Source organism: Dama dama, chromosome 29 (assembly GCF_033118175.1).
Source record: "Dama dama isolate Ldn47 chromosome 29, ASM3311817v1, whole genome shotgun sequence".
NCBI lineage: Eukaryota > Metazoa > Chordata > Mammalia > Artiodactyla > Cervidae > Dama > Dama dama.
In genome coordinates this window covers 70,722,305-70,744,466 of record NC_083709.1, presented here as the reverse complement: position 1 = coordinate 70,744,466, position 22,162 = coordinate 70,722,305, and the positions used below count along the sequence as shown (strand labels likewise).

At 46.1% G+C, this 22,162-nt stretch overlaps 1 protein-coding gene, 1 long non-coding RNA gene and 1 pseudogene across 3 annotated transcripts in view; all 3 read left to right on the top strand.

Annotated features, from left to right (window-relative positions):
• LOC133048809 (uncharacterized) overlaps nt 1-22,162 on the top strand; it is a 526,351-nt gene that overhangs the window by 305,643 nt on the left and 198,546 nt on the right. The window lies entirely within an intron of this gene.
• Nucleotides 769-2,595, top strand: LOC133048949 (dolichyl-diphosphooligosaccharide--protein glycosyltransferase subunit 1-like). The gene has a single exon (XM_061132921.1). It carries the CDS (start codon nt 769-771, stop codon nt 2,593-2,595), a length of 1,827 nt encoding a protein of 608 aa, XP_060988904.1.
• LOC133048425 (ATP synthase-coupling factor 6, mitochondrial-like) lies at nt 4,504-6,160 on the top strand (annotated as a pseudogene).

The following is a 22,162-nucleotide window of genomic DNA, read 5'->3' as shown; positions in this document are numbered from 1 at the left end:
TATAAAGCCAAAGCAGGGGAGAACAGTTTATAAATGCAGGAACCCAAACATTTGGGCCACTAGAGCAAACGTTCTTGTTCTTTCAAAATATACAAGAGGCAATGTGGTTAGTAACAAGCATAAAGGAAACCTGCCAACTCACCAGTGAGTAAAGAAGTACAAGAAAAATTTAATATGATACTAAGAACTGACTCATTGGAAAAGACCCTGATCCTGGGAGGGTTTGGGGGCAGGAGGGGAAGGGGACGACAGAAGATGAGATGGCTGGATGGCATCACTGACTCCATGGACATGAGTTTGAGTAAACTCCGGGAGGTGGTGATGGACAGGGAGGCCTGGCGTGCTGCGATTCATGGGGTCACAAAGAGTCGGACACGACTGAGCGACTGAACTGACTGACTGTACATTCTAAATTAGCAAAAATGTTAGATAATCATGTCTGTTAGAGGTGATGTGCTAAAGCTGGAATAGTTACTTACATATCGCTTATAGTCATGTAAAGTCATTAAAGGTACCTCAACAAGAATCAATATCGCTGATTCTTGTTGATGTATGACAGAAAACCACAAGATTCTGTAGAGCAGTTATCCTTCAATTAAAAAATAAAAGAAAGCAGACACTATTACGGTGGGGGACGTACCTCCTTAAATACTAACTGTGGGCCTGGGCGCCGCCATCTTGGGGAGCTGAGTGGCCCAATGGGCCGCCGCCCTGTGGGGAACGCACGCAGGGCACGCACACGCAGGCGGGGCTCGGCGGGTCACGGCTATGGAGGCGCCCGCAGTCCCGCCGCTGCCGTTGCTGCTGCTGTTGGCGGCCTGGGCCCCGCAGCCAGGCAGCACCTCCGCGGAGGCTCCGCCTCTGGTCAACGAAGAGGTGAGGCGCACGCTGGACCTGAGCAGCCACCTGGCCAAGGTGACGGCCGAGGTGGTCCTGGCGCACGCGGGCGGCGGCTCCTCGCCCCGCGCCGCCTCCTTCCTGGTAGCGCTGGAGCCCGAGTTGGAGGCCCAGCTCGCGCACCTCGGCGTGCAGGTGACGGGAGTGGGTGAGGAAACCAGCAGTCTGGACGTGCGGGAGACCAGAGTTAAGGGTAAAAGCGGGAGAGTCTTCACAGTCCAGCTCCCAGCTGCTCTTGATCCTGGGGCCGAGGTTTCAGTCGTTGTGGAAGCCGTTTATACCCACGCGATTCAGCCGTATCCAACCCAGATCACCCAGTCTGAGAAACAGTTTGTGGTGTTTGAGGGGAATCATTATTTCTACTCTCCCTACCCGACCAAGACGCAAACCATGCGTGTGAAGCTCGCCTCCCCAAACGTGGAGAGCTATACCAAATTGGGCAACCCCATGCGCCATGAGAACCTGCTGGATTATGGCCCTTTCCACGACACCCCTGCCTACAGTCAGGATAGTTTTAGAGTACATTCTGAGAACAACAGCCCTTTCCTGACCGTCAGCAGCATGACCCGAGTTGTCGAGGTCTCCCACTGGGGTAATATTGCTGTGGAAGAAAACGTGAACCTGAAGCACACGGGGGCTGTGCTGAAGGGGTCTTTTTCTCGTTATGATTATGACAGATGGACAGATAGTGGCAGCTCCTCCATCCGTTCTTTTAAGACCATCCTTCCTGCCTCTGCACAGGATGTTTATTACCGGGATGAGATTGGCAGCATTTACACCAGACACCTCCTTACTTTGGATGACTCGGTGGAGATGGAAGTGAAGCCTCGTTTCCCTCTCTTTGGCGGGTGGAAGACTCATTACATTATTGGCTACAACCTCCCAAGCTATGAGTACCTCTATAATTTGGGAGACCAGTATATGTTGAAGATGAGGCTGGTGGACCATGTGTTTGATGAGCAAGTGATAGACTCTCTGACCGTGAAGATCATCCTCCCTGAAGGGGCCAGGAACATCCAGGTGGACAGTCCCTATGAGATCAGCCGAGCCCCCGATGAGCTGCACTATACCTACCTGGACACTTGTGGCCGCCCTGTGATCGTGGCCCACAAGGAAAACCTGGTGGAACAGCACATTCAGGACGTCGTGGTGCGCTACACCTTCAGCAAGGTGCTCATGCTCCAGGAGCCCCTGCTGCTGGTGGCCGCCTTCTCCATTCTGCTCTTCACTGTCATCGTCTATGTCAGGCTGGACTTATCCATCACAAAGGATCCAGCTGCAGAAGCCAGGATGAAGGTGGCTTGCATAATAGAGCAGGTCTTGACCCTGGTCAGCAAGAGACTAGGTCTCTACCACCACTTTGACAAGACGGTCAGTAGATACAAACAGTCCCGGGATGTGTCCACCCTCAGCAGTGGCAAGAAGAGCCTGGAGACGGAGCACAAGGCTTTGACCAGTGAGGTGGTGCTGCTGCAGTCCAGGCTGAAGGCCGAGGGCTCCAACCTCTGCGACAAAGTGAGCGAAATGCAGAAGCTGGACGCGCAGGTCAGGGAGCTGGTCCTGAAGTCAGCAGTGGAGGCTGAGTGGCTGGTGGCCGGCAAGCTCAAGAAAGACATGTACATCGAGAATGAGCAGCTCATTTCAGGAAAGCGACAGGAGCTGGTCAGCAAAATTGACCACATCCTGCATACCCTGTAGCCCTCCAGAGGGCAGAGTGGGGGGTGAACATGGAGGCCAGCAGGTTATGGCTTCTATATTTGCCAAAGGTCTCCAAGGAAGAGAGAAGCTAGGCCTTGCCTCAAGCAACACAGAAGCTTAGTTTTGTCCCTAAGATGTTCTTTAAAAAAAAAAAACAAACACCTAGATGTCCATTAAAACAAAATATCTTTGAATTTTGAACAAAGAAGTTTTTTAGTTGGCTTTGTTTGTTCTGAAGCCTAGGATATTATTTTCACCTCAAGCCCCTTGTTTTACACCCTTCTAATTCCTGAGATTTGGGTATTTTACAAGCATGTGTGTGTTTTTTAAAGCACATATGACTAAATGAAAATAAAGCCAAGGCTGTAAAAAAAAAAATACTCTGTATTGAGTCTTTGAAAGCTCTTATTCTTTGATTCATTGAGTCCATTTCTGAACATCTAACCTTGAAAGTAATTCTAAAGTCCCAGAAAAGGTATTCATAATAATATTGTTTAGCATCAATTTGAAAGTAACTAAGTGTCCCCAGAATAGCTGATTAAGTAAATTGTGGTATAACAACCTGATAGAATACTATGCAGCCACTCGACCACTAAAGACTAGATAACAAGGCAGAAATAAAGTTTTACAATGTGAAGTTCAAAAAGCACAATAAAACTTTAATTTTTATATGGTTTTTGCTATGAAAATTTATGTCTGTACTAGTACAAGGAGCAGTGAAAACAGGTGATTTCTTAAGGTGCTGGCACTCCAAATCCATTGTTGTTACAGCATTGACTAGATGGTAAAAGAACTGGAGGTCTTGTCTCCCCTCCAAGAGATTGGATCTGAGTTGTCTCAGTCACCATGTTGGTTATGCTTATACTGAGGCCTCATGCTTCTCTTCACCTCAGGCCAGGATGGTGTCCAGAACTAGGGGCCAGGCTGAGCCCACAGGTAGTGTTGAGGAGGCATTCCTGCCAGGGTTAGACAGGTAAAGGAAGAAGGGGCCCGCTGGTGGTCACGTCTCTGTCAGCAGGTATTCATGGAGATCTCTCAGTTAGCTTGGGGGTTGCATTGTCTTAGAAAAGTTCTGGACTCAGAGTCAAAGTTTTGCAACTCAAGACCTGACCCTGCGGCTCGCTCAGGTGTAAGGAAATGTGGTCCAGCCCCCGGTTATAGAGGAAGGACTGTGTGTCGCTCTCTGCTGGGCGCCAAGAAGACAGGCAGGACTCAAACTCAGCTCTGCCCCTGAGGCACCCCAGCAGGGAGCAGCTACAGTACCTGGTAAACTGCAGGCAGGGGCATTAAACTCACTCAGAGTGCTCAGAGGAGGAGCCCTCTAGCACAGTTTGAACATCTCTGCTTTTTTGAGACTCTCCAGTTAGCTTAATTGATGATAATTTCTGCACTGATTGAACAATAATGTTTATTCTCTGTTCACATCTAGCTTTTCATTATGGATATTAATCACAGCCTTACAGAACATTGTATATGGAAAGCCCTGTGAGGATATTTTGTGTCTTTCCAGGGTGAAAAGTCCCCATAGCTCTTCTCTCATTTGTTTTCTTACACTAGATTGCCTTTTCCCATCTTGAAAATCCTGTCTGAACATAGAGTAACACTTGGGTTCACATTTTCCCTGACTTCAGTAGTTTATCTTTCTACTTCCTCTATGGGTCATTGGTACCATCTTCTCTACCTCATCTTCCCCTTAAGCCCCACTCTGAACTTGCCCATTGAGATGGTAGCAAGGTTTTTGCTCTTCAGGAGGTATCGGGACAGAGGAGAGAACACTAGGGGAAGCAGAGAGTGTGAGACTTGGAAGATGGGTAGGATTTAGGCAGAATAAGGGGCTTATTTGGAGACCTCTCAGTGGCTCAGTTTGGAATTACTCCAGGAGTTGTATCATTTCCATTTTCTGGCAATATGGAGCATGGTACGAGAAATGGGATTTATCTTGGTAGATATCCCAGGAAAAAAACAGGTCGTCTGCGCGGATGCTGCAAGGTTCCCTCCTTGGGCCTGTGAATGGCACAGTGGCTCCTGGAAACCTCAGGACTTGGTTAACAAGTTATTACGAACAATCCCAGTAAAAGTAGCAGTAAAGCTAGATGCTCCTTAAACAGATTCTTCACATTTCTATAGTATAATTATCATTGTAATGATTATTATCTATTGAGTGCCTATGTGAGATATTATTGTCTCCATTTTATAGGCGAGAGAACTGAGGCTCAAAGAGCTAAGAGACTTGCCCAGGACCATACACCTAGTAAGGGCTGTTGGTGGAATTTGAACCCAGGCCCATCATATCTCAAAGCCTGCACTACTCTTTTGCCTCTTAGGCATGTGTAAACTGGCAAGGTGGTGAGGATGGCTCGGTTTAACCACTTAGCAGGTGCTTTTCTCCAGGGACTGAGAAGGAATGAGATGTGCCATGGGAAATTTTAAGAAATGATCTATGTGGCTGACCACTACGACACTAAAACTTTCAGCTGCAGTGAATCAAGGCCCAGCTTCTCCTTCTGTGAAACTAAAACAGGTCAGTGGGCCAGGTCTCTCAGGAGTAAGTTATCAAGAGAAGAGATGAGAACATTGATTCTGTGGGTGGAAGAGGAATACAGGTGCTAATAGCTGCAGAGATACTGCTAGGAGAATAGCAGTGTACTTCTGGACATTCTTTGTAGTTCATGGAACTCCTTCCCTTCCACCATTTCGTGATCGCTGTACTCCAGCCCTGGTCGATGGGGTTCTTTGTAGTTCATGGAACTCCTTCCCTCTCACCATTTCGTGATCGCTGTACTCCAGCCCTGGTTAATGGGGTAATAGTTTCTCTTCTACAAATCTCTGCAGCGAATAGAGACTCAGTGTTAGTCACCCAGCCGTGTCTGACTCTGCAACCCCATGGACTGAAGCCCACCAGGCTCCTTTCTCCAGAGTTCTCCAGGCAAGAATACTGGAGTGGGTTGCCATTCCCTTCTCCAGGGGAACTTCCTGACCCAGGGATCGAACCCGGGTTCCCACACTGCAGACAGACTCTTTACCATCTGAGCCACCAGGGAAGCCCGTAGAGGCTCAGAAATGCTACATAATTTTCCGTAGGTAGCACAGCTTGTTAGTGTGCCATTTGCATTCAAGCTTTCAAAAGCCATCCTTCCCACTGCACCCTCCTTTCCATTATATCTCTGAAGTGCTTGGTGGGAACAGGGAGGCGGCGGTGGCGGCTCTGGCAGCTTGGGATTGAGTGCAGGCGAGAGGGTCTCCAGGTTCTTCAGAGGCCCCTCAGGTCCGCTGTCACTCATTCTGCAGTCTCAGTCTCTGAGGAGGGGCATAGGTGTTAACAGCGGTGGCATCTGATAAGGAACCTGATCCTGTACGGTAATTCTTCATGGACAAGACCAGGGAATATAGAACTAGGGGACAGACATCTGGAGGACCTGTTGATGCTGACCCAGAGTGTCAGCAAGAACTGGACAGGGAGCTTTTTAAGCTTGACCAAATATATGATAAAGCAGACATGAACACTTCCCCTAACTTCACATTTGAAGACCCCAAGTTCAAAGTTGTTGAGAAACCACAGTCCTGAATAAATAATGTAAAATTTTTCTGGTAATTTGTGCTGGATTAGTTGTACAATGGGTCAGAAGTAACAATAAACATACATTTCACAGCTGTAAAAAAAAAAAATAAAGTGATTGATGGGAGAACCCAAGATGATGCTTGTCAGAAGGAATTGTGTGAAGTGTAAAGAATGAGGTGAAAGAAACAAAATCATTAAGACTAAATACCAGATTCAGTAAGGAAACAGCAGGATCAAAGGAGTTCTTCCTGAGGACAGGGTGCCCGAATGGGCTTAGGTGGGTCAGCTGCAACTAGGGTCCATAGAGGAGATGAAGAGGTGGGGGGAATATGTGCAGAAAGGAGCGGAGGACCCATGTAAAGAATGGGGCAGCAAACCTCCTTCAGGTGGAACCCACTTTGGAGGGACTGGGGGGGAGTGGCAGGTTTACCAGAGCAGGGAGGTGAAAGGAGAGGCCATTTGGAGGCCAGGGACGCTCGTTCACTTGTGAGGAAAGCAGAGCCTCCCCACAAGTTTTGAAAGCTTGAAATTATACCAAAAAAGAGTGAAGCTCAACTGTGTCATAGATATCACATAAAACAGAAAGTGGGGAGTATTCTTAGATAAGACATAAAGGCATCAAAACTGGGTGCACTCATTATAATTAAGCTACGCGTTTTTTAAGGGACATTATTGGGAATGAAAAACTGAATTTAGGGGTCACATCTTTGGAATGCTGTGGGAAGTACTTAGGCTTCCCAGGTGGCGCAGTGGGAAAGCAGCCACCTGCCAGTGCAGGAGACGAAAGAGACAGCAGTTCGATCCCTGGGTCAGGAAGATCTCTGGAGGAGGAAATGTCAACCCACTCCAGTATTCTTCCCTGGGAAATCCCACGGACAGAGGAGCCTGGCGGGCTACAGTCCCTGGCGTCACAGAAGACTTGGACACAAGCCATGCACACACCCAGAGACACGCAGATGGGAGGTGTTTACTCCCACGCCTCGTGTCCTGTTCTGCTCCTTGCTCGGACTACTGAGGCCGCAGACCACTGCCAGCTCTGGCTGTTTTTGGATATCAACCAGGTGTCATTTCCTTGACTCTGCCTTCGTTGGAGTCCGCGAGCTGCGATGAGTAACATTCCTGAATCCTATTCTAAAGATGCTAACTGTTCTTTAAGAGTACTATGACTGGATGTCACAAACCTTTAAATAGAAGTAGCCACGTGACACCCGCAGTCAGTCCCCAAAGACCCAGCAGCTGCAAGAAGATGCTTTAAAAGTAAATTTGCTTTTCATATTCTGTGAGAAGTTTAGCAATTTCAGCATCAGGGAGCATTACATGATTCATCCTCACATTTGTTCTTTAAGACCTCCCCAAATACATTTGTTACGACTAGTGAATGTAATCATTTAAGAAACTCTTTTGATTCATAATGATAGTTGGGAGGAGAGTGGTAATTCGATACAGACATTTTATTATTTTTTTGCATTTATGTTTAATCGGAGGATAGTCGCTTCACACTGTCGTGCTGGTTTCCGCAGTACGGCACCATGAACCAGCCGTGAGTGCACACACATTCCTCCCTCTGAAGCCTCTCTCCCACGCACCCCCAAGACCCCACCCCTCAGCCTGGTGCTCTCTGATGATGTTTTTTGTAACAGCTTTAATGTCTTTTACTAAGAGTCCACTTTTACTCACTGGGGGCTCTGTGTATTGTGGACTCTTATCAGATAAATGGATGACATTATTTTTTAAAGTGTATTGTATGGGATTGAGTTCACTACAAACTATAGGTATCAAGAAATATGGGAAGGAGTAGGGTCAGATTATAGGGAGCATGTTGCACAGTGTCCAGATCTGGTTGGGAGGCCAAAAAGGAATTGTTAATGGGCCCCAGCCCAGGAGAACTTAGGCTGGGTGTCAGGCTGGGAGTTGTAGTCATGGGGCAAAACCAGCCTCCAACTGGGAGAGGAACAGGAAGGAGGGAGGGCAGGAAAATGCTTTGTATAGGTGGGGAGCTGGGCGGGGTTCTATAGCTTCATGGCCTGCTTTGAAGGATTCTCATCCCCAGGAGTCATAGACTGAAATCATTTGGACCCAGAGCTTGGTGTTTATATGTGACCAGGAACTGATATCTATCTGTGTGTAAAAAGCCTTGGAATCGAATTATACCATGTTTAGGGGCCCGTGGAAAATGGTCTAAAAAATGTTTAAATACAGTCAGTCATTCAATATTTCTCTGTGTTAATCTCACTTGTTAATGTTTTTGGTTATGTTTATAGAAGTCATAATAAAACAATTTTAGGGCAAAATATTTAGCAGGTGTGTGTCAGCATGCTGTGGTAGAGAGGGCGTGGAACAGAAAGCCTGGGCTCCGACTCCAGAACCACTGATCGCCATCTGTGGATGGGGGCAGGCACTCCATCTCTGTGAGGCTCACGACTTCACACACACTGGGGGACTGAGAGAATTCAGAGTAGCAACAGTCACAGTCAGCGAGCTGTGAGAGGCCCTGCGTGTATAAGGCAGTGATACTAGTAAAATGAACGACAGTCTGGGATTCAACATCCTGGCTATAGAATTTACCGGGTCTGTCACCTTTGGCAAGTAAATTAGCATCTCTGGGACTCAGTTTTCTCAACTGTTAAGTGGAAATAATAATCGAACATCTAACTCCTAGGGTTCCTGCAAAAGTTAAATGGCCCAGAATATATGCTCAGTAAATGTGACTATAATGATTACATATAAAAAACACTTTACTGAGGTTTGACTGACATGTAAAAAGCTCTGCCCAGGAAACCATCAAGGCTGAGAGCATATCCGTCCTCTCCTAGAGTCCCCTCCCACTCAGTCTTTATTGCTGTTGTCATTTTATGGTGAGATGCTTAATATGAGGTCTGTGCTGTGCTGTGCTGCGTTTAGTCGCTCAGCCATGTCTGACTCTTCGCGACCCCATGGACTGCAGCCCTCCTCCAGGCTCCTCTGTCCGTGGAGATTCTCCAGGCAAGAATACTGGAGTGGGTTGCCATGCCCTCCTCCAGGGGATCTTCCCAACCCAGGGATCAAACCCAGGTCTCGCGCATTGCGGTTGGATTCTTTACCAACTGAGCCACCAGGGAAGCCCAGTATAAGCTCTGCCTCCTTAGCAGATCTTCAGTATGTAGAAGAGTATTGTTAACTAAGTCACGATGCTGTATAGTAAATCTCCAGGTTTACTTGTATAACTGGAGCTTTGCTCCCGCTAACTGTCATGCCTTCATTTCCTTCTCTTCCCAGCTCCTGGCAACTACCATCCTACTCTGCTTCTATGACTGACTATTTTAGGTTCCATATATATGTGATGTCACACAGTATTTGTCTTTCTGTGTCTGCTTTATTTCAGTTAGTATAATGTCATCTAGACTCATCCATGTTGTCACAAGTGGCAGGATTTCGGTCTTTTCTATGTCTGAATAATATCATATATATATATATATGTATGTGTATAATTACATTATATATTATATATGCAATATATATACCACGTTTTCTTTATCCATTCATCTGTCAATGAACACTTGGGTTGTTTCCATATCTTGGCTACTATGAATTATGCTGTAATGAACTTGGGAGTACAGATGTCTCAAGGTATTTATTTCATTTCCTTTGGATATATAAGCAGAAGTGGAGTTGCTGGATCTTTCATCATTGTTTTATAGTTTCCAGTGTATAGATTTTTCACCTCCTTGGATAAGTTTATTCCTGAGTATTTTTTTTTTGGGTGCTATTGTACATATGTTTGTTTTCTTAATTTCTTTTTTGGATAATTTGTTGTTAATATATAGAAGAAATACAACTGGTTTTTGTATATCGATTTTGAATCCTGCAACTTTGCTGAATTCATTTATTAATCCTAACGGTTTTTTGGTGAATTCTTTAGGATTTTCTATGTATGGTATCATGTCATCTGCAAACACAGACAGTTTTACTTCTTCCTTTCTGTTTGGATGACTTTTATGTCTTTTTCTTTCCTAATTGCTCTGTCTAGGACTTCCAGGACTACGTTGACTAGAAGTGGCAAGAATGCACATCCTCATCTTGCTCCTGATCTTGGAAGAAAAGCTTTCAGCTTTTCATCGTTGAGTCTGATGTTAGCTGTGGTCTTGTCATATATGGCCTTTACTGTGTTGAAGTACATTCCTTCTGTACCTAAGTTATTGAGAGTTTTTATTATGAAAAGATGGTGAATTTTCTCAAAGGCTTTTTCTACATCTATTGAGATGAGTATATGGTTTTTAATCTTTCATTTGGTTAGTATGGTATATCACATTTATTGATTTGCATCAGTTCAGTTCAGTCGTGTCTGACTCTTTGCGACCCCCTGGACTGCAGCACGCCAGGCCTCCCTGTCCATCACCAACTCCCGGAGTTTACTCAAACTCATGTCCATTGAGTCGGTGATGCCATCCAACCATCTCATCCTCTGTTGTCCCCTTCTCCTCCCACCTTCAATCTTTCCCAGCATCAGGGTCTTTTTGGATGAATCAGCTCTTCGCACCAGCTGGCCAAAGTATTAGAGTTTCAACATCAGTCCTTCCAATGAATATTCAGGACTGATCTCCTTTAGGATGGACTGGTTGGATCTCCTTGCAGTCCAAGGGACTCTCAAGAGTCTTCTCCAACACCACAGTTCAAAAGCATCAATTCTTTGGTGCTCAGCTTTCTTAATAGCCCAACTCTCACGTCCATACATGACTACTGGAAAAACCATAGCCTTGGCTAGATGGACCTTTGTTGGCAAAAATAATGTCTCTGCTTTTTAATATGCTGTCTAGGTTGATGTGAGATGAGTGCAATTGTGTGGTAGTTTGAGCATTCTTTGGCATTGCCTTTCTTAGGGATTGGAATGAAAACTGACATTTTCCAGTCCTGTGGCCACTGCTGAGTTTTCCAAATTTGCTGCACTCAATAGGCCACCATAGTTTGGCCCTAGGTAAATAACAGGAAGGGAACACAGCTCCACCCATCAACAGAAGATTGGATTAAAGATTTACCGAGCATGGCCCCACCCATCAGAACAAGACCCAGTTTCCCCCTCAGTCAGTCTACCCATCAGGAAGCTTCCATAAGCCTCTTATCCTTCTCCATCAGAGGGCAGACAGACTGAAAACCACAGATTGATTAGGGATAACGCCCTCTTGATCAGGTGTTTGGTCCATGTGATGTGCTGTGGAATGGGTGGGCTGGTACCTCCTTGAGGATTTTTCATCAGTGTTTACCAGGGATATTGGCCTGTAATTTTCTTTTCTTGTAAACTTTTTCGTCTGGCTTTGGTATAATGCTGGCATTGTAAAGTGAGTTTGGAAGTGTTCCCTTCTCTTCAAATTTTTGGAAGATTTTGAGAAAGATTGGCATTAATTCCTTAAATGTTTCCTCAGTGAGGTTGTCTATTCTCGGACTTTTCTTAGTCAGAAGGGTTTGATTACTGATTTAACCTCCTTGCTTGTTATTGGCTTGTTTAGATTTTCTATTTCTCTGTGATTCCATCTTGGTATCACTAATCACACTCTCTTCATGTGTCTAGGAGTTTACCTATTTCTTCTAGGTTACCCAATTTGTTGATGTATAATGGTTCATAGTAGTCTCATGATCCTTTGTATTTCTGTGAAATCAGTTTACTGTTTCATCTTTCACTTATAATTTTAATTATTTGAGTCTTTTTTCTTAGTCTAACTAAAGGTTTGTCAATTTTATCTTTTCACAAAACCAACAGTAGTTTTGTTGATCTATTCTAGGGCTCTTGTTGAAGACTGCAAGCTAGTTAGTGGGATCTGTGGGTGGTTGTTGAGATATGCATGCTGGTTGCTCTGAGCCCCCACCCCTTCTCTCTGCTTCTAGCTTTTCCCAGATGAGTCAGCTGAGCCCATCCCCTCGGTATTCTGGGTGGGATGAGATAGAAGTGGGCATCTTGGGCAGTGCCCTGCAAGCCTGGGGAAGCTGGATGCTCACTTCACTTTCACTTTCCCTTGTGGGAAAAACCATGGGCCATGGGGGTCTCTCTTGGCCCTGAACTGTGCCACTTTGGGGAAGGGTTGGCATAGGTAAAGGAAAATGGCTCTTCTGACACGTCAGTGCACTATTCTTGAATTTTATGCTCCGCCCAGGTCCTGACACCTCTGCTATACTCTTAGACTCTAATAAAGGTACTCTCATCCATGAGTGGTTGTTAGTATCAGTGTTTCTATGGGAGTCATGAGAGTTAGAACTTCATAGTCTGCCATCTTGCTGACACACAATAATTATATTTTAAGGAAAATAAAAATAGGAGAGATATTTCTGAAGGCCAGGTTGAGTTCTGGAAGTTGGAGAAGGCTCTACGTCTAAATGGATCACAGTGATCTTGGTAGGGAAGGCCAAGCGGTCAAGAACAGTCCAAAGAGGTGAAGGGAAGATGTTTGATAGGGTAAGCCGGCCAGCTGCCAGGTGGACTCATGGCCTGATTCATAAATTACTTCAAGTCACAGTAGGCTGCTCCTGGGCAGCAGGAGGGCCAGTGTGCTCAGAGGCTCCAGAGGGCACAGTTAGGACTAGTGGTGGGGTGCTGCGGAGCAAAGAGTCTTCCCCTGTCCAAGAAGGTTTTCCAAATGCTGGAGGGCTCCTCAGAGAAGCCAGTCAGCCACTGAGGGTGATGGTGTGCAGACACATGAGTCCTGCTCCTAGAGGCTCTTAGGGCACAAAGGCAATGATAGGCCTAATCCCCTAAAATGGCCCCTGTGATTTGAATCTTGCAAACTTGCAGCCCTTTTTTCTTTTTCAGGTAGGTTCAGAAATTCATAAACTTTTATCCTTTCTGTGGCAGCAAATGATATTAGAAAGCTAATTAGCTACAGAGCTAATTTTCATGTCAGAATGAAATTATAGGTTTCGTGATATAGAACAAAATTATCTTTCTGTCCCTCCTCATCTTCCACTCCTCCACCCACTCCAATTTCTTCTTCCTCGGGCGTATGTATACACTCCCCTCTTCTGTCTGGTCACAAATGTCAACGGAGAGGGGTGGCCACTCAGGAGTCCCTTTCTCTTCTGTGTCAGGCATATTTGCATTTGCAAACAGCTTTAATTGAGTAGAGTTTTCATTGCTCTTTTTCCTGCTCCTGTTTTTAAATGCAAATGTTAATGTTTGGTTAGCATGGGTTCAGAATTAAGCCCCTGCTACCTGTGGCTGCCTCCTTCCTTGGGTTCTAAATAAGCACCAGTGGAGTATCATGACCTGCTGTGAGCTTGTGAGTCCTGGAAGGCTGGAGTCCAGCTAATTGCCAATCATGCTGAGAGGGCTGGGCCGAGCCTTGTCTCACTTACCACCTCTCATGGAGTCCTGCTTCCTACCAGCACGGAAGGAGAGAAAATTAGTGTGCTGGGAACAGAGAGGGAAGTGGCAGGAAAGGCTGCTTTTGGGAACTAGGTTCTGTACTCTCTCTTGGCACCAAAACTTTGTGGAATTGAGATGGCCATTGGATGCCATTAGCTTTGAGTCGCACAAGTTGGAATCTCACAGACCATCATGCTTTTAACGGCTTGTTATCGAATCTCTGCTTGAACACCCACTGGCAGAGGCTGCCTTCCTTCACGAGGCAGTCTTTCCCACTGGTAGCCAGCTCAAAATCAGCTTGTCTTCAGCCATTGGTTTTAGTTTTCACATAGATCATGGTTGATCTTATTTCCAAATGACAACCTTTCAGATATTTGGAGGTGGCTCTTAAAGGGTCTCACATGCCTTCTTCCCTGTAAGCTAAGATTCCCAGTTTCTTCTATGCCCCACCGTTTATCCACCCTGCTCCTCTTCCCATTGTGGACTCAGGTTATTTGTCTTCTATGAAGGGACTTGTGATGGGGAGTGTGGTAATCCACCTGTGGACTGACCAGCACAGGCTAGAATGGGGCTGCCCACTTCCAGCCCATTAATTTGACCTCTTCTCATTTGCCAATGCTGCCTATGTTGCTGTGGACTTGCTAAGCAGCCGTGTCACTGTTCACCCATGCTGAGCCTACAGCCAATCTCAGCTCCAGGCTCTTCCAATTGCACTTCTGATTTAGTGACAAAGAAAGTATGTTATCCTAAAGTATCAGACTGAGCTCTCATCTGATGGGAGAATCTCACAGGATTATCAGCATATTGCAGAGGATATGTGTCCATTGTGTCCAGTTTTCCCTTTCAGAAATCAGGGACCTGGATACTCAGAAGTCTTAACAAAGGCAGTGTCCCAGGAACCTGGTGCCTCCCTTGCCTTAGGCCTGCAGTGAATTATTTGGTAGAGAAGTCAAATCTAACATCTGTAGCTAATTCGGGCTTCCCTTGTGGCTCAGCTGGTAAGGAATCCACCTGCAATATGGGAGACCTGGTTTCGATCCCTGCATTGGGAAGATCCCCTGAAGAAGGGAAAGGCTACCCACTCCAGGATTCTGGCCTGGAGAATTCCATGGACTGTACAGTCAGTCCATGGGGTGGCTAATCCTAAGAAGTTAACAGTCTGAAAGGAACCAACCAGAAAAGGATCATCTGTAAGTGTACTACTGGCTTAAAATTAAGGGAAGGGGTTGCAAGGACTCTAAGGTAGAAGGTCCTTGTCTGTTCACGGTTGACTTGACGGACTGTGCTTAAGAAGGAGGCATGGCAGGAGGGCAGAGAAGTCATAGCCTAGAGCCAAATTTCCTGTTTCCTTCTAGGTTCAATGCCACTCCACCCATGACACATGGTAATTGTAGGAGAGATGGGGATAACAAGCTGTCACTGTGACCTTTGCCCCCATTTCAGAGGTGTTTGTCTTTCAAGCTCTCACCCAATAATATTTTCTTCCGGACTCTGGGCACATTGCATTATACAAGAGCCCCAGGAAAGTTCCACATAGATCTGGTTCTCCTGACATCTTGGCACCAAGGATATGTCTCTCAGACACATATATGAGCTCTCCCGTATCTAGAATCAAGAGATAAGAGAAATACTCACATCATATAAATTCTACATATCAAATGGTGGAAAGATGAAGGATCTATGCTGTATTTTTACGCTCAGGCCTTACTCAACTGGCCATAGATAAGAAAAGTCAGGATACTGGTGTGCTGGCAGCATTGTGAAAAAAGGAGATAAACACGGGTCTTCACACAGGATGCTCGGTGTGGCTTTCACCAACTCCATTTGCACATCCCCTTTCATTGTCACCACCTTAGCAAATTCCATCTGCTAAGATGAACCCCTCCAGGGCCTATTGACTCTCTATAATAAGAGAGGTCATTTGATTTGTATCACTTCTGGACTCTCGTTGTAGATGCCAGCCATGGTCCTGACCCTGGTATTTTTGAATGACTCCATTTACAGTTATAAAATCTGAACTTAAAGACTGCTGTTTGCTGTAGGCAAGAGCATCTTGGGCTACGGTGAATAGCACTGTTTTGGAAAGGTCAGACGTGGATGGAAAGAGAATAGAAAAATAGTGATGCCTGTAAATCTCTTAGAGAAGGAAAAGGGTAATATTCACACAAGCACAAAGTTACCACTTTTTTGTTTTAACATGTCTGCAAACCTAGATAGTATATTAAAAAGCAGAGACATTCCTTTGTCAACACAGGTTCGTCTGGTCAAGGCTATGGTTTTTCCAGTGGTCATGTATGAATGTGAGAGTTGGACTGTGAAGAAAGCTGAGCGCCAAAAAATTGATGCTTTTGAACTATGGTGTTGGAGAAGACTCTTGAGAGTCCCTTGGACTGCAAGGAGATACAACCAGTCCATCCTAAAGGAGATCAGTCCTTGGGTGTTTATTGGAAGGACTGATGCTGAAGCTGAAACGCCAGTACTTTGGCCACCTCATGCGAAGAGTTGACTCATTGGAAAAGACTCTGATGCTTGGAGGGATTGGGGGCAGGAGGAGAAGGGGACGACAGAGGATGAGATGGCTGGATGGCATCACCGACTCGATGGGCATGAGTTTGAGTAAACTCCGGGAGTTGGTGATGGACAGCGAGGCCTGGTGTGCTGCCGTCCATGGTGTCACAAAGAGTCGGACACGACTGAGCGACTGAACTGAACTGAACTGAAAGCTCCTTTGGGTATACTACTTCCTTCAATCCTTATAACCTGTGAAGTGCAACAATAACTATTTTGCAGTTGGGAAAAAAACCAAACAAACTATTTTTGCAAGAGATGACAAGACTCACTGAATCAGCGATGAATGAGATTAGAGCTGCACCCAGGACTCCTCCCCATCAGTTCCACACTCTTATTGTCGTTTAGCTGCTCAGTCATGTCCGACTCTTTGCAACCCCATGGACTGCAGCGCGCCAGGTTTCCCTGTCCTTCACCATCTCCCAGAGTTTGTTCAGACTCATGTCCAGTGAATGGGTGATGCCATCCAATGTGAATGTCTAGAAGGGTGACTTTGTTTGGATGATCTGTGGATAATAGCTGGTAGCTCTGGGTTAGCTGCAAAAGAAACCTTGATTCAAACCCCAGGGTAAAGCTGCCCTCAAGGGTTGGATCTTGGATGATCTTATTGATTCAGCCAAAATTTCCTGAGTGCTTAGTGAACAAAAGTCACTAAAGAAATGGAGATGAATCAGACATAGTCCTTGCCTCATTTGGAGACATAGGAAAGCCTTGTCTGGAGAAACATAGCAGATTCATAAGAAAAATTTTATCATGTGTAAGCGTGTATGCTCAGTCGTATCTGACTGTTTGTGACCCTGTGGACTGTAGCCTGCCAGGCTCCTCTATCCATAGGATTTTCCAGACAAGAACACTGGAGTAGGTTGTCATTTCCTCCTCCAGGAGATCTTCCTGATCCAGGACCAAACTTACATCTCCTGCATTAGCAGGCGGATTCTTTAGCACTGAGTTACGTGAAAAATGTTATCAAAACCTAAGGTATGTATGGGAAGTGCAAAAGAGGTGGTGCATGTACATAGCCCATGAACTAGGAGTTCTGAGGAGCATGTATCCAGAGAGAGCCGGGAAGATCAAGAAGGCTTCCTGGAGAACCACTGGGTATGGAGGTTGGGAGAGAGAATTCAAGGAACAGAGGAGCCTGTGAGTAAGAACGCTGAGCGAGGCATGTTGATGGTGTGTTTATGCTGAGGAAGGCATGCACCCAGAGCATAACATACAATAAAGAGATGAAAAGAGAAGCCTTCAGTTCTCCTTGAATTTTTTTGATTCTAAACTCTATTTAAAAAGTGTCTTGCCCCTCTATACCCTCTACATTTCCACATAACTAATGGGTAAAGAGCTAAGTGGAAAGAAGAATAAACTCATATATTTTTTAATCACCACAAAATGGCCTCCACAATCAGGTCAAAAAAGAAATACATCTGGCCAAAGGCCAGAGTGATTTTCCCAAAATTCAAAGTAGATCATAGTTACACTGTCTACAGTTCTTCAGTGGCTCACCATTGCCTTCAGGATAAGTTTCAAACATCTGAGAATGTCTTACAAGCTCCTCTGTCTGTGACCTCCCCCACCTCTCTGCCTATGCTATGATCTAGTTTGCATTTTGGGAAAAATCACTCTGACTGGTGCGTGAGTAGATCATAGCAGGCAAGAATGGAGGCAAGACACCTATTAGAAGCCTGCGGTCCTTATCCAAGTGAGCAAAATTAGTATTGATAGAATAACCAAGGTTACAGATTTGGGAATCCTCAAGATAGAAATGGTAAAGCTGTGGAAGCCAGTGAAATCATCAGGGAGACAGCCGCCCAGAAAACAGAAGTGTGCGGGCAGAGCTTATGTCCAAGGGGAGGGCAGAGGAAGAAGAACCTGTGCGAGCAGCCCACAGGTAGTCAGAGAAGTGTGCGTCACCACACCAGGGGAAGGCGGTGCTGCTGATGGCAGAGGCCGGTCACGCGAAGCACTGCAGAGCCCAGTTAAACCAGAAGCGCCAAGCGTGGTGTTCTGTGAGCTCAGCGTTTACTCAGAACATGTTGGAGTGAATCGCTAATTGGTAAACTACTAAATTGATGCTGTTGTTCTTAACTTAATTATTTGCTGTGTTTTGGTTTTCATTAGAAACAGCACATCTAAATTGTGTTTGCTGAGACAAAGTGGTAAAGCCTGTTTATGTTAACTCTTGTTTCTTGGGTTAAATAATGGACTTAAAATTTTAAAAAAACAAAATCAAATTTGTTGTTTTAGAGTGACTATAAAGGTACTGTCTACTCGCTAAAGTAAATTTGGTAAATCTAGACAAGAAGCAAATAAAGGCCACGGCGGGCAAGGCAAGCAGAGGTTCATGGCTGTTTCTTTTGGTCACAGCCATGGTTCACAGAAGCCACCCCCAAGGGAACAGGACTTGGAAGAGGGCTATTCAGGTGTGAAAGTCAAAGTTGCAGCTTGTGACAACTGTTCTTTCCCTTCTGTGGGTCAGGGATGCTTCTGAGAATCTGATAAAGGCATTGGACCACCTACCCAGAAAATTACCCAGTGTACTTATGCATATAACTTTGCATTCAATTTCTGTGGGACCCTGAAATGTCAGAAGACTTGCAGGCTCTGCAGGAATTGTTTCTGCTGAGAGCCATGTCCCTGCCAGGGATCATCCCCCAGGGGCTTCTCGGTGCCTGTGGGGGGCCTCCGTTTAGAGCAGCCACGGAGGCTTTGGACTCACTCGGGGCTGTGATGTTCACCCGCCACCAACCACCTCTGGCTGCACACAGGGGATTCCTTTTCGGGCCAAAGGACCAGCTTGGAGATTGGCTCTGGCCCTTTTCTTAGCGGGGACAAAGCTCTGAGCTGAGAGGAGGAAGATCTGGGTTTCAGTTTGTTCTGCGCTTCTTACTCACCATGTGACCTCGAGTAAGTCACTCCACCATTCTGAGCCTCCCTTTCTTTGCTGAATAGGAATAATAATTCTTGCCCTGTCTGCCTCACAGAGTATAAATCCAAAGAGTTAACAGATGTGGAAGTGCTTCATAAAGTGAAAAACATGACACCAATATGAGGGGTGATAAATAACCATTAAAGCAACGAACATTCATTGAGGATTTACTACGTGCTGCCGTTGCATTAAGCACTTTGTCTCCATCTCATTTCATTCCCACAACTGTATGAGGTCATCACTCATTGTTTTACCTTATTACCCAAAAAAAAAATGTGGGGCTCAGAGTAGTAAAGTAACTGCATAGGCTACACAGCTGCTAAGTGGTGAAGCCAGATTTGCAAAGAATAAAGAAACTGCTGCCCCAGAGCAGTAGGTCTTTTGTTTGTTTGTTTGTTGGGGGGTTTGGTTTTGCTTTAATTTGCTCAGGCTGTGCGGCACACGGGATCTTCGTTCCCTGACCAGGGGTTAAACCTGGGCTGGGAGTGAACGCAGTGAGTCCTAACCACTGGACCACCAGGGAATTCCCGAGCGGTAAGGTTTTGTAAGACGCAAGGATCAGGGGTGCAGAGAGGAAGCTCATCTTTGTCACGTGTCCACTAGCTCATCGGGTACTTTAGCCAGTTGCCTCAGAAGAATCCTGAGAAGTAGGTTGCATGTGTAACACCCACGGAGCACATGAAACAACAGTGTCTGACACATAATAACCAGTGAAGTTGCTCAGTCGTGTCCGACTCTTTGCCATCCCATGGACTGTAGCCTACCAGGCTCCTTCATCCATGGAATTTTCCAGACAAGAGTACTGGAGTGGGTTGCCATTTCCTTCTCCAGGGGATCTTCCCGACCCAGGGATTGAACCTAGGTCTCCTGCTTTGCAGGCAGACGACTTAACGTCTGAGCCACCAGGGAAGTCTGACACGTAATATGTCTTTAGTAAATACTAGCTACTGGGATGGTATTATTATTGTAATACCCATCGTACAATGAGAAAACCAAGCCTCAGAAAAGTGCTCTGGCCAAGGCTATATAGTCAATAATTAGCGGAGCAGGGCTTGGTCTTCCAGTGTTTTCAGCCTCAAAGTTCGTGCATTTTCAGCAGACTGTCTTCTGCACAAGGAATGCGGGCACGCTTTCCCCCAGACCCTCCCCTTTCCATAGACCCCGTGGCCTTGAAGTTCCAAGTTCTGTGGCCACCAGACCTCTGGCGTTTGTCAGTAGTGCTGCCTGGGACCCCTTTGGACTCACTGCACTAAATCGACAGGTCTGAGACTTGGTACCATCTCGATTAGACACTTGTTGGCCAGGTTCCCTGTCTGTCAGTGTGCCGGCTGGTAGGCCGACAGGCACAAGCCTGCAGCCCTGGGGACTGTCTGGTCTGAGCAGCAAGCAGTCCTGTTAGTGGCTGGCTGGCCCCACAGCCAAGCCCTGCAGGCTGGAGGGGAGGATTAGGGGAATGGCCAGATGACTGATAGGAGACAGCGAGTCTGCACAGAGCCTAGAGAGGCTTTCTCTCCAGCTCTGGTTTTATTTATGCATCATTTAGACCCCAGCGATTTCCCAAAATAATTTGACATGGCTAATGGCTTAGGTCTATCTGGTGTTTCTGTCTACAGAGCACAGCGATTTAGTGATCTGATTTGAGTCATGGAAACATCTATGGAGATGGGTGACATAATTTCCATTTTACAGATAAAGGACATTGAGGTGTAGGTAGGGAAAGTAATCTACTCAAGGTCACATAAATGCACAACAGTCAGAACTGAGACTCAAGTCCAGGGTTTCAGATTCTAAAGTTGCTGTCTTTTCCCTATGCATGCTGCTTCCTAACAAAGTATACACTGGAGGTAGGGGAGGAGGGGCTGGTGTTTAAAAGGAGGTGGAGAGACAGTGCTAAGCCTGGGGCCAGCATGGAGCCGGCAGCCAGACTGAGAAGTGTGTGTCTTGCCCCTGGGATTCTTTAGTGCCTTGCTCATGTGCAGCTCCAAGGGCCTCTGACTGAAGGCCTTTCCTTGGGCAAATATGTATCCTCTGAGTAGATAGCTTGCTCGCTGGCCTGGGAAACCTGCAGTTCAGGAGCCAGCTTCCCGGAGGCTTACTGGGGCAGGGAGCTTCTGGAGCCGTCCAGGAATCCCTGGGGGCTGTTCTTACCTTGTGTCCTCTAACTCAGCACAAAGTCTGGATCACCAGGAATTCTGAGCCGCCTTGCCCTCTGGTCCTGCCTGACCTTCTCTGCGACCAAGCCGTTTTGCCTGTGCCAAGGGTCAAGAAGGGAGCCTTAGAAATCCCTGGTTCTGATCCTCCATCCTTGACAGGGAAGTGGAGGGTGAGAGAGGTAAGAGCAGCCACTCTTCTTCTCAGACAGTGTGTTCATGAGCGGTGTTGCCAGGGCCCCCAAGCCATGTTCCCATGCCCTCAGCCTTGGCCTTGCCATTATTCAAACCCTATCCAGACTTCTAGCGATCTGCCTGCATCCCTAGCTCCAGGCAGACTCTTGTCTAGCCTTGACTCGGGCAAGTGTGACAACAAGGTTGGCAGCTCTCCTTGCAGACCCAGCCTGCTGCAGTCTCATTGGAGGCAAAGGTTCATCCCAGCTGTTGCCAAAATCCCAGCCTGGAACAGCCAGATGTCTTTGACCTATCCTGTTACCGGAGCCAGGGAATGAGATCAGCCTGATGAATACAGAATACAGGGATGGGAAATCCCTCCCTCTAGTCCCTCCAGATCCGTTAGTATTTGAGCAGGGCACATGGGTTTTACCATAAACACTAATCTGAGATTCTTGCAACAATGAATGTACCCCAGTCCCTTCAAGAGTCTGTGTGGCATTCCCATATCTCTCCCTTTGCTTTCGGGTGCAGGATAAGCCCCAGCCGAAGTCAAAAGCACTTGTCCTCTTAAGTAAAAGGGACTGCAGTGATTAGGAATGACTGCAGAAAGGTGCAGCAAGCTTATTTACACCAGTACTTGCAGATGAGAAGGAAATTGGTTAAATGAAATATGGGACTGTATATTGCAAAACATGCTATAAAATGGATTACTGCTGACTGTATCCTCTTAATACATCAGATTGTTCCCAAGTAGTAACAAAATGTTGGAAAAGGGAAAATGATTATATTGTTAGGGAATTTTTTTTTTTGAGAAACGCCCTCTTCTTCAAACACATAATTAGTAATTTAGTTTGCCTAGTCAG